At 33.0% G+C, this 12,357-nt stretch overlaps 1 protein-coding gene across 1 annotated transcript in view; it reads left to right on the top strand.

Moving 5' to 3' along the window:
- The first annotated feature begins 309 nt into the window (after positions 1 to 309).
- LOC115875206 (homeobox protein aristaless-like) overlaps positions 310 to 12,357 on the top strand; it is a 239,255-nt gene continuing 227,207 nt past the window's right edge. The window contains exon 1 of the mRNA XM_030890610.1: positions 310 to 477. Within this exon, the coding sequence (XP_030746470.1) occupies positions 324 to 477 (154 nt within the window). The 5' untranslated portion in view covers positions 310 to 323. The remainder of the gene's footprint in view (positions 478 to 12,357) is intronic.

The following is a 12,357-nucleotide window of genomic DNA, read 5'->3' as shown; positions in this document are numbered from 1 at the left end:
ATCCTGATTTATGTCATATACTATCACATCTCGTTTTTTTTTATTTGAAAAAAATAAAAAAGTTATAGGGGAGACTTACTTTTGAGAAACCCCCGGTATAACCCAAAATTATACCACCACCGGTCGAACCACCCATAATTAGATTTACATTTTTTGATTGAATTCCTCCTTAACGAGAGACATCATTTAATTTTGCAGACTAGTAGCTGTAGTGGTTCCGGTTGTTGTCGCTAATTGATACGTGTGCCTGGTTTGGCGGTACCGATACTATTACGTCCTTGGTACCTAGGCTGCGGGTTATGGATGGTGTGGTTGCTTTGGACATGGATCTTTCAACTCGCACGACCAAGGAGGAGGAAGCGGTGGTTGCAACAACGCAAGAGAGCTGTAAGTTGAGGACGCCCAACTCAATATTTTCCATAAGAAGTTTGGTGGATATTGGGGAGAGTTTTGAGCAATTGGATGGACTGGATAAAGGTAGGTCAATCAATATTTTGTAATTAATTTTTAGCTAACATGCAATACTTTTTATTGTAAAACAGCGCCCTCTAGCTCCAACTGTAAAATCTATCATGGCAAAATTTATACTATATATTATTAGGGAAGAAAAATGCTCACTTTCTTCAATTCCGTATACTCGAATCAGAGTTATCCTTATTTTAAATAAGCAAGTTTTACAAATTTTACGTTGGTTACAATAGTAATACCTTTGGTAATACCATTGATTGAAAGAATTGGGAAGATACGCAACCTAATGAGTGAATTCTCGAGTGCTGTACGGTGAGGACACCAATCGTTCTGCGGTCAACGCATAAAACACTCATTTTCTCTAATTCGGCCAGCGAAGGCATATCGAAGATGGTGTGGATCTGAAAGCGATAGTGTTGCCATATTAAAATGCGTAATATCTGTAATTAGTTTGGCGAAAATATCTTTAAAATCCTAAAATCTAAAAATCCGCGTTTATGTATTGAAAATTTATTCGTGTTAAACATAGAATAAACAACAAAAATAAAAATTCTTTTATAGGTACTGAATATGTCGTATGATCGAAAAAAGTCGTTTAGTTGGCTTGGAAATTACGATTATTGACATTTAACATAATCATATGAAATAACAGCGATCTTCATTTCCAAGCCAACTCTGACGCCATTCTTTGTTTAATGATATAATATTATATAAAATTATTTAATGATAGAAAATTCGTATTATTAAAGTACTGTACCCAAAATCCGTAAATCTACGGATTAATCAGTAGTTCTGGCAACACTATCTTCGGCAAGCACTCACTCTGTCGACTGAAAACAGAACTGTGTTACAGTATTCTTTATCCGCTGCGCTGTAAACGACTATCAGCGCGCAGCGGCACAGTGCTAATCTAAATCTCGGAATTCTCGGACAGACTGACGTTAACGCCAGCTACAACTCGAACAGGTTTTGTGCCACAAAATCGCCCATAAGGTTGCTCGTTTTTGAAAAAGCTTCTTTGCTGATTGGCCATCCTAGCGGACATTTTTCGAACATGAAAATATTTTTTTTGAGTATAATTAATAAGTATTCTGAATAAGTATAGTATTGAATATTCTTCATTATACATTTCTTGGATAAGTGCGCTATATCATTGTATTTGGGAGGTCATAACCTTCTAAAAAAAAATGAAATAAAAAAACTATATCCATATTTAAAAGAATAAAGTTGATTATAGTTCCAGAAAAACGAAACGTCATAAGTGATTTTTGACATCATCAAAGGATGAAGCTAAGAAAGTTTCTTTGCTAATGTCATCTTTATAGATGTTTTCTAACTCTCAAATTAAACTTGTAAAAAATAAAAACGAAAACCGGAAATTTTGAGTTTTTCCGCCGTATTTCCGGAAATAAAAAAGATAAAATATTGAACGAGTACCTAAACGGATTACCATTGGGCTCACTAACATGAACAGGCAACTTTACTCTTTTATTAGTTAATATACGCAACCCCGAATCACTTACCGTTTCCTGGACCCCAATGATGAGAGTCTTTGAAACACCCTTTACAGTAAACGAATTTCGGACTTCCATTGCCTTTTTTTTTTATTTTTTTTTATTAACACAACGTTTCGGAAAGATCACTGACCATTATCAAATCTAAACTGTAGAGTTTCGTTCACAAGCTTCGGATTGTTACGGGGTTTCTAACAGGACACTGCCTCCTCAACGAATACCTCAGTCAGTAGGCTGAAGCTGAGAAACAACGGCGAATGCAGATTCTGTGGGGAAAATGGGAAAACATCAGAACATCTTATCACTGAGTGCGCCGAGACGACGACCATTCGTGCCATGAACTTTGGTACGGCTGATGTCGAGGATGGATAGCTGGCCTCTGTGGAGCCCTCTCAGATACTGGCTTTTGTTAAAGCCCTGAGACTGTATGATGAGTTATAACTCGTTATAACTCAAGAAAGGGGAACACACAATAGATCTGTAAGGTCGCGGTGATTAACTCCCCTCCTAAACATTCTACATTCTAGTTTCAACACTGAATCATTGTCTACCACAATTAAAGTAATCCTTTATAGCTTGCTCAATGTTATGTAAATTGATATAATATTTCACACTTAAACACGCGGGTATCCCACCTTAAATCTTTCGAACACCCAGGTGAAGTTCGTCAGAACTACCTTATAAAAAGCGACCGTCAAAAAAGCGCACCTACCTTCCTCGATCGCGGAGAGATGACACAGGAAGTTGGAAATGGGCACGGTCCGTCGATTGCTTTGTTACAACTGTCACGCTCCGACAAAAACGAAAAAGAAGACAGAGAAGAAGAAGAAGAGACAGCAGCAGAAACAAAAAGGACGACACGAACGGTAACCGATGTCTCTCAAACAAAATTAAGTTCTGCTTATTCTGGGAAAATTAAATTAGTGCAACAAAGAACGAAACCAAGTGGATTACGATGATGATGATGGTGGTGGTATTTAATCGACGAAACGTTGTCGTCGGTAGTAATTCTCACTTCGGAACGAAGCGACAGGAAAGGAATAAAAGGAAATAGAAAACCATTTTTTTTGTCGATAGTGACGACTAGTTTGTTCGCCTGGTTAACTTTGTCGATAGTATTTTTTCTATGAGTTTTTTTTCTTCCTTACGATTTACTACCAGATCATTTTAAAAGCCCCTATATACTTCAGTTATTTTTAGAGATGAGCAAAACTGCCAATCTCCAATCGCAATTGAAACTGCAACTGCGATTTTTAAATCGCTGCTACTGTAACCTGGGATTGCGATTTTAATATTTAAATATTGTACTAGGTATATAATTTTTTTTTAACATCTGCAACACATAGTATAGGTATTAAAACTTTATAATATGCTGCAACTGCTGCTACTACATATACCAATACCTACTCTTTCTACGGTTCTCAGTTATGTAATTCTTTATCTTCTTCTTCTTTCAGTGCCTATCCTCTATGGATGTTAGCAATCATGTTGGTCCATATAATCGTATTGACAGCCGACCTGAATAAATGTACGGTCGTCATTCCCGTCCACTGTCTAATATTTTCAGCCATGATGTTCGTCGGCGTCCCTGACCTCTTCTACTATCTGTTTTGCCCTGCAGTATTAGTTGGATAAGTTGGTATTTATCATTACGTATCACATGCCCAAGATATGCCATTTTTCTCACTTTCACACTATGTATAATTCCTAGATCCTTTTGCATTCTTTGGATCACGGTGTTGTTTGTGACATGGTAAGTGCATGAAATCCTGAGTATACGGCAATAGCACCACATTTCAAAAGCTTCCAAACGCTTAGATGTAGCAACTGTCAAGGTCCAAGCTTCCATATAGGAGCGTGAAAAATACGTAGAACCTTAGGACCTGTGTTCTTATAGCAATATTCAGGTGCATATTGCCTAGGATCTTTCTAAGACGGTTAAAAACGGTTCTGGCTTTTTCTATGCGGCATCTGATCTCTCGTGAGTGGTCTCATTCCTTGTTCAGGCTGCAGCCCAAATACGTGATTGTATCTGCTGTTTCCAAGGTTTCATTATTGGCGCTAAACTGGTGGTACTAAAATAATTCTTTATCCAATTCTTAAAAGATCGTAAAAGACTATTTTTTTAAAGTGGCTCACCCCCTATAATTTTTTTATTTTTTCAGATAAAAAACTAGATTTGGTACGTTAGTATATGACATAAATGAGGGTTGATAGACGCATTCAATTGATTTGTATTAAATCTTGTTTCACCGTAAATAACTACAACTTTTGATTTTTTTCCATAGCAACTGTTAAAATTGCCTTATATCTATCAAAAATAGTAGATAAAATAGTACTTTAACCGCAAAGGTAGATTAAATGATACTTTAACAGCGGGGATAGGTTAAAAACTTTATTTCTTCTCGCACGTTTTTAACTGCTTCCATTTTTGAAAGTTTTTGTTTTCCTTTTCATAAGTTATTCGAGATTTAAATGGAAGTAGTTTGGATATGGCGTTTGTCGCCTCAGCCTGAATATCTGTTGGCAATTTACTTATTTCGTTTTGAGCCATTTCTGGCTCCAATTCAATCAGCAGTCGACACGAAAGAGAATTAAAAAATACTGACTCAAAACTGACAACTAAGGCTTTATTTATTTCTCAAATACCAAAGAAATCAACGCCAACCCAGCACAATATTTTTTCTACTCGTAATAAATTCTTTGAAATAATAATTTCTGGATATTTTTTAAAACGTAAACTAAAACGTAAAAAACTACACGAAAAAGCTAGCCAGGTTTATGATTTTTTTTCAAAATACTCGTCGATGTCCTCGCTAGAATAAATCTAAGCATGCAGTAGATACAATTTTCTAACCAATTTTTTTTCTTTTAATCTAATATGTAGAAAAAATAAATTTATTAACTTAATAAATATCTGTAATTATATGTATTTAATATTTTAAGTTAAAAAAAAGTTTAATTAGTATGCTACCTGCGTATATATGTTTTAATAAATTGCCAGTCTCTAACGCTAAAAAGTGATAATAAATTTAAATTTAGTCCAGCATGTGGCATATGTGGATTTTTCTGGCGTTTCCCGAGCATGATTTATTGACAGGTTTATAATTGTTAATTAGCTCTAATTGTTAACAGCGCATAATTGGCCATTGATTAAAACGCGGTCAACAAAAATTAAAGGTACAAGAACTGTTTTAATTACAAACATGTGTAATTTTAATTACAGGTTTAGCTTTTAACCAGGCAATTGTTCAGAGTGATAACAAAACAACGGTTTTGGTGACAAAAGGGGCTCACCTCAATAACTTTCTTATTTTTTCTGATAAAAAAACTAGATTTGGTGTGTTAGTATATGACATAAATGAGGATTGATTAATTTATTCAGTTAGTTTTATGGAAAGCACTGTTCATTAAAATGTATCCTATGTTATAGGGCTTGTTTCTCTCTACAATTTCCCGTCTCACAATGTACCGTTTGTGTCCGGGAAGGGTTCATAGTTTCATAGTTGTCGATTTTCGAAAGAAATCAGTACATGTATATTATTTCATATATTTTTCATTTTATTGATTTTATGGAAAGAACTGTTCATTAAAATGTTGTATCCTATGTAATAGAGCTTGTTTCTCTCTGTAATTTCCTGTCTCACAATGTACCGTTTGTGTCCGGGAAGGGTTCATAGTTTCATAGTTGTCGATTTTCGAAAGAAATCAATACATGTGTATTATTTCGTATATTTTTCATTTTATTGATTTTATGGAAAGAACTGTTCATTAAAATGTTGTATCCTATGTTATAGGGAAATATTGTTAAAAAAATTGAAAATTTGGATTTTTTTTTAGTTTTTAGTTAAAAACCATAATTTTTTGATAATATGGCAACATAGGTAATAGGTTAAATCAAAGAATATTTTGAGGAAATTATAATTTTCTTTGATTATATTTAGAAAAAATAAACCCTAGAAAAGATCCAGTGGTTCTCCAAATTTCAGCAAAAAATATTTTTTTTGGAAATTTTCAAAGTAAAATAATTCGGTTATTTTGGACTTATTTGAAAAACGGCAAAGAAAAAATATGTTTCTTTCATCGAGACCTACCATTCCCGAAAATATTTGCACGTATTTAAGACTCACGCTGTATATTAAAAGTGATTTTATTTTCTTGTTTCTCTAAAGTTTGTTTTAATGTGTATATAGACAATAATATTAAATTATAATTCCTACAATAACAAAATCCAGTTATTTCATTATCTCAATGAACTCGATCTACAGGATGTTCTTTTCGAAATGCCCCGAGCAAATATATAAATTATAATTAACACGGAGAGAATGGTAACCGCCAAGACATAAATAATAATTTGTTTATTTTCTATTAACATTTAAACCTATTAAGACTAAGCCGATTGCCATGTGCATTTCAACTAAATCTCTCGATTTTTGTTTGGAAGGTAAATTATGATTTATTTTCGACTAAACTAATAATATACGTTGTTTATTTATATCTAATTTGGCTTGAATATAAATTACCATGCGTTCAATGTTAAAAGTAAAGTGTTTTGGTGTATTGTGATAGGTGGTACTAGTGTTCCGTTTATGTTTCATTTTTTTTGTTTCTGGCCTAATACTTAATGGCGCGTTTTCACGTATCACTGAAGAAGTCTGACTGATTCAGTGTTTGTCAGTTGTGAGTCAGTCATGACTGATCACCGCGACCTTACAGATCTATTGTGTTCCCCTTTCTCGAGATACAGGGCTTCCCAGGCTGAGCGTGCGTTAGAAGCTTCTAGAGAACCACAATGTCTAAATCGGAGATTTTTTGCACATCATTGTTTTACAACGAGATCTATCGATTAAAAATATTTTCAATATGACGGCACTTCCGGAAATACTGGAAGTTTACAGCAACTTTCTTATTTTAATTAGGTGCCTCCATTTTTTATTACATATACTTCAATTCTCTATGAAATTCTATGAATATTGATGTTAACACTCTATACCTAACATTAACCGTTTTTGAGAAAAAAAATATTTAAAATTTTTGGACGAAAAAAACTACCTGTCAAAAAAAAATGTATAGCCTAAAAGTTAAATTTAGTGATTACCACAGCTACTGTGACATAAAGAGAAGATATGAAGCTGTCTATTTCAAAAATTAAATTATTCAAATGTCATATAATAATGGCGGTAGCTGTCATGGAATTGAGCGATTAAAAAAATATCATCAATAATTTTTTTTCAAATAGAAACCCACTTTTTTTATTTCACTAGTGAAAAGTTTTTTCAATTCGATACTTTTTAAGTATACATGTTCCTATGCCTAAAATAAATCGTTTATAAGTTATTTAAGATTTAGTTTCAAAACGTATATTTTTCTTGATTTTAACTAGCTTCCTTTGACATTAAGTGTCATTTTAAAAAGTGTATTTATAAAAATATATCTCTTGTAGTTGATATTATTAATTATTAATAATATACCATATGATCGAAAAAAAAACAGCGCAAAGTTGGCTTGGAAATTATGATCGATAACATTCTGCTTTTTGAACAATGTGTCACAATTAAAACAATATAACATAGCCATATTTATTGTTTTATATCACTTGACGCGTTTAAAGTTATAGTCTCTTATATGACATTCGAACAATTTAATTTTTGAAATAGATAGCCACATGTCTTCTCTTTATGGCACAGTGGCTGTGGTAATCACTAAATTTGATGTTTAGACTAAACACCTATTTTAGACAAGCAGGATTTTTTCGTCCGAAATTTGTTTTCGTCCAATTTTTTTTTCTCATTAACGGTTAATGTTAGGTATAGAGTGTTTAGTATCAAAATTCATAAAATATTACAGATAATTTAAGTATGTAATAAAAAGTGGGACAGCCATTTAAAATAAGAACGTTGCTGTCAACATCCGGTATTCCCGGAAGTGCTACCATATTGAAAATATTTTTAATCGATAGATCTCGTTGTAGAAAAATGATGTGCAAAAAATCTCCGATCTAGATATTGTAGTTCTCTAGAAACTTCTAATGCACGCTCAGCCTGGGGCACCCTGTATAACTCATCATACAGCCTCAGGGCTTTGACAAAAGTCAGTATCTGAAGCCCGGTCTCCAACAAAGCAACATATGTCGATATTTTCATAAATATTGTCGAGAAATGTAGAACGTACCTACCAAAGAAATATTGTTGCTCGACTTCATTTTTCGACTAAAGAGCGAAAGTCTATTTAGTGTTTATCAACAAGTGGTACGCCGAGGATGTAATTATAATCTCAGCCGCATTCCTTATTATTTCACGAAATGAGCGTCGTCAAGTCAGACGACAACGTCGTTTTTGGATACGTCCTAGCCTCCGGAAGAGAAATTTATATAGTGGTAGTGACTTGCTCACTGATCTTTGTACAGATGACTTCAATAAAATAAGAAGTAGTTTCAAGAATTTTCTAAGAATGAGTTCAGCTGACTTTGAATCATTACTCCAAATGATTGGTCCTAGGATTTGTAAAATGGACACAAATTATCGAGATGCATTTCCTGTTCAGGAGCGTCTTGCTATTACGCTTAGATTTTTGGCTGGGGACTCATATCCTAGGCTTGGTTATCTTTTCAAATGTGGAAAGCAGACGATTTCAAAAATAATACCAGTTTATAGTATATATATTTTTGTACTCTCTAAAAAATTGTCCGGTGATATTTTTTATTTTTCTCTCACAACTTCCACCCTCTCCACTTCTAAATTAGTTGGCATCGTACTTTCTATTTCTGTTCTTATACCAAGTATGTCAGATTTCTTCTTTTATCATTGCTCCACTCCATACCAAATTTATTTTTAGCAACAGAATCAAAAACAAACTTCTGGCCTTGTGAACTACACGAGTACAAATAAAGTTACTGATAGGAGTTGATTCGGGGGAGACGTCTTTCGACATGTTTGTAAACATTGTCATCGACATGACTTTTCTTTCATGTATTGCTCCTCAAGCGAAACATGAAACAAAATCGGCGAATTAACTCGACTTTACTGAATTCTCGACAACACTGGTCGCCGACAAATGTTGCTTTGGCGGAGACCCTGGATGCTACTGAAACTCTAGCGAAAAATTAGTTTGCTAAACTAAATATATTGAATTACTTAATTTTTTTTTCATTTACTTTGGTAATATTTTAGTGCTAATAACGATAATAGATTTGTAATAATGCAAGAAAATGTCATCAACAAGTTACGATACCTTTTCAATTTACTTGTGGAATTTCTAATTAAACTATTTAATACATTGATAGATCTACAACAGATTCTATTAGAAATTTCTTATTAAAATATTTCCGTTAAACATCTTAGTTATTTTGATTAGAATTATAATTAAGTCTATTAAATCCATGTCTGTTTCCTTTCTTTGGAATATATTGATCATATAGTAAAGCCAAAATTAGAAGGTATCTGTTTACTCATATTATTGTGAATTTTTTTTTGTGTCAACTTTAAAGGCTAATTAAGTAATTTCTAATTAACCAACTTGTTGATTCTATAAATAAGACGCATCAACTGTAAAATACCTAACCCATAAAATGAGTTAAATTGATTATTGTTAATCCCTGAACCTTTTAGCCATAATCGTGAATATAAACATAATTAGAGTTATAATTTCAAGCCTGTCACGAAAAAGTTACTCTTTGTCTAGTCGAATTGCCGACATCCAAGGATGGGCAACAATACATGGCATTTTATGACATTTATTACAGGTTTGATATCTACGTGCATTCCCCAATTAGTGCGTTTTTTTAGGAATTGTGCATTTCTTGAGCAAGTGCGCTATATCGTTGTATTTGGGGAATCATAAGCTTCTAAAAAATGAAATAAAAAAATCCATATCTGTATTAGAGATGGGCAGATCCGGTATATTTTAAAAGAATCGGGTCCGGAGTTATAATGGACTTACATCCAGGTTCCAGTTCTGTCGGATCTACAGGGTGGTCCGAATTGTATTCTGGAAACTTCAGCGGCATATTCTGCAGATAAAAATGCAAAAAAGTTCGTATAAACGTATGTCCTAAAATGCTTAGTTTTGTAGATACAGGGTGTAGAAGTTTCATTTTTATTTCGAATATTTCCAAATAATTTCTGATGCCAATATTTGGATGAAAATTGGTGTGTAGGAGTTTTTTGACATGAAAAATTTGATTTTTATGTTAATATGGCTCCTATTTAGAGGCGCTACCTACATGTGTTTTAACTGTTTTGGAGATTAATAACTTTTCATGCGTACCTGTATAAATCTGCTGAGTGAAAAAATATACATTTCCGGGACTTTTTACGTAAAAAATGTCTCATGACAAAAATCGCTACGAGCAACCGTTCTCAAGATATTTAGAATGGAAATAATACAATACCTGTCATTATTGACAAAAAATTGATACCTGTCATTATTGACAAAAAATAAATACGTTGAGTAGATGGTTTTTTGACTGAAATAATAAATTTGGGAAATTTTTAGAAATAAAAATTTATGATTAATTTAAAAAAATTAATGATAAATTTACTGCGAAAAAATGATGATTAAACAGTTTCTGTTGAACATTTGACACAAAAACATTTCAAATTTATCATTTCAGTCTAATAACTATTTGGTCAACATGTTTAATTTATTTCAATGATGACAAGTATTGATAATTTCGATTCCAAATATCTCAAGAACCATTACTCGGTAGCAATTTTTACCAAAAGTTATTTTTTACGTAAAAAACGTCGTAAATGTGTATTTTTTTACTCAGTACTTTTATACAGGTTCGGACGAAAAGTTATTGCTCTTCAAACCAGTTAATGAATATGTAGGTGGTGTCCTCTACAAGTACAGTACGTCTGTCCGTTCTGTAGCTACGGGGTATCCGTAAGAGGGGAAACGATATTCTCTCGATGTTTTTCGTAAAAAAACAGACGACGCGTCGCATCAATAAAAATTCAACAAATTTGCCAGTAGCCAATAAAATGAGTGGGCGGAGCGATTTGCGGTGACGCACTCGTCAAATCGACGTATAAAATATATTGCTGTTTATTTAAATGTTTTTTGTCCGCATTCCTTTCATAGACACAGATCCAGCAGATGTACTGTAGGTGTCATATTGACATCAAAATCAAATTTCTCATATCAAAAAAATCCCAGACGTCAATTTTCATCCAAATATTGATGTTACTTCAGAAATTATTTGGAAAAAATCAAAATAAAAATGAAACTTCTACACCCTGTATCTCCGAAACTAATTATTTTAGGACATACATTTATACGAACTTTTTTACTTATTTTTCCGGAATACAGTTAGGACCACCCTGTATATCATTCTAACCTTTAATTTTAAAACTAAATTTTATTTTGCATAAAGCATTCCGCGTTCAAAGGTTTTGTAGTCCGATAGGGAAATCTGATGTTTGCGATTTGCCAAAATCTTTATCACCTGACCTTAGCTGTTCTATTTTCTAGAGGTAGCTTAAGGTTCAAATTTATGACTATGAGGCGAATCATTACGAATTTTACATACTAATAAAAGATAGTCGAGATACAATTAGAGGCCTTCCATCAAAATTGCCGCATAGGGATTGCTTAATGCTAGAAGCAAAATGTTTGGCATTTAATAGATACTATTTTTAGGAATTAAAATAGCACCTTTAAAAAAATAATAAAACTAAATTTGAACGTAGTCCTCATCTGCTGATTTCTTTGACCAACCCTGTACAAGGTGTCCCATTTTCGTGTGTTTTACAGGGTATCTCCTTTATTGGGAGAGATACGAAGATGCGGTTTTCACATCACTGTGCTACTTTTTGATGAAACTAAAGATGCTACACACAGATTTGTCCTGGCCCTCTTGGTTCCTGAAATACAGGGCGAAATTGAAAATGTTGTATTTTTCGACCGCCTTCATATCACGGTTATCTTAAAACTTATCGAAAAGGTGAGAACTGAGGCCAGTAAACATTTTCACGTAGAATTCAGTGGCGTAACTAGTTTTTCGTTGGGAGCTGTCATTCTGGAAATATAACCTGAACTTATGTTTTTATTAAATGTGACACCCTGTATATTATTTATTAAATTTGCTTTGTCATGAGCTTTCTAAAATATAATATACCTAAACTTAGTTTCATAAATAAGGTAAAAAATACGTTTTTTAACTTTTTAATATAAAACAACCTAGTTTAAAAAAGTATTATTTTGTTTTATTTAATTTAACAAGGTAATTTTGCTTTCCATCATTTTTTGTTCATAAACTGCACTGAAAATGAACTTATGCAGCTTTTAGATTTCAATTCCAACTTTCAAAATAAAAATAGAGAATAAATAAAAATCTTGAATTCTGCCTATTCTGGTACCTGTACTAGTAAAA

Source organism: Sitophilus oryzae, unplaced genomic scaffold (genome assembly GCF_002938485.1).
Source record: "Sitophilus oryzae breed Bouriz unplaced genomic scaffold, Soryzae_2.0 scaffold_1046_pilon_pilon, whole genome shotgun sequence".
Taxonomy (NCBI): Eukaryota; Metazoa; Arthropoda; class Insecta; order Coleoptera; family Curculionidae; genus Sitophilus; species Sitophilus oryzae.
This window is presented reverse-complemented; position numbering and strand designations above follow the sequence as displayed.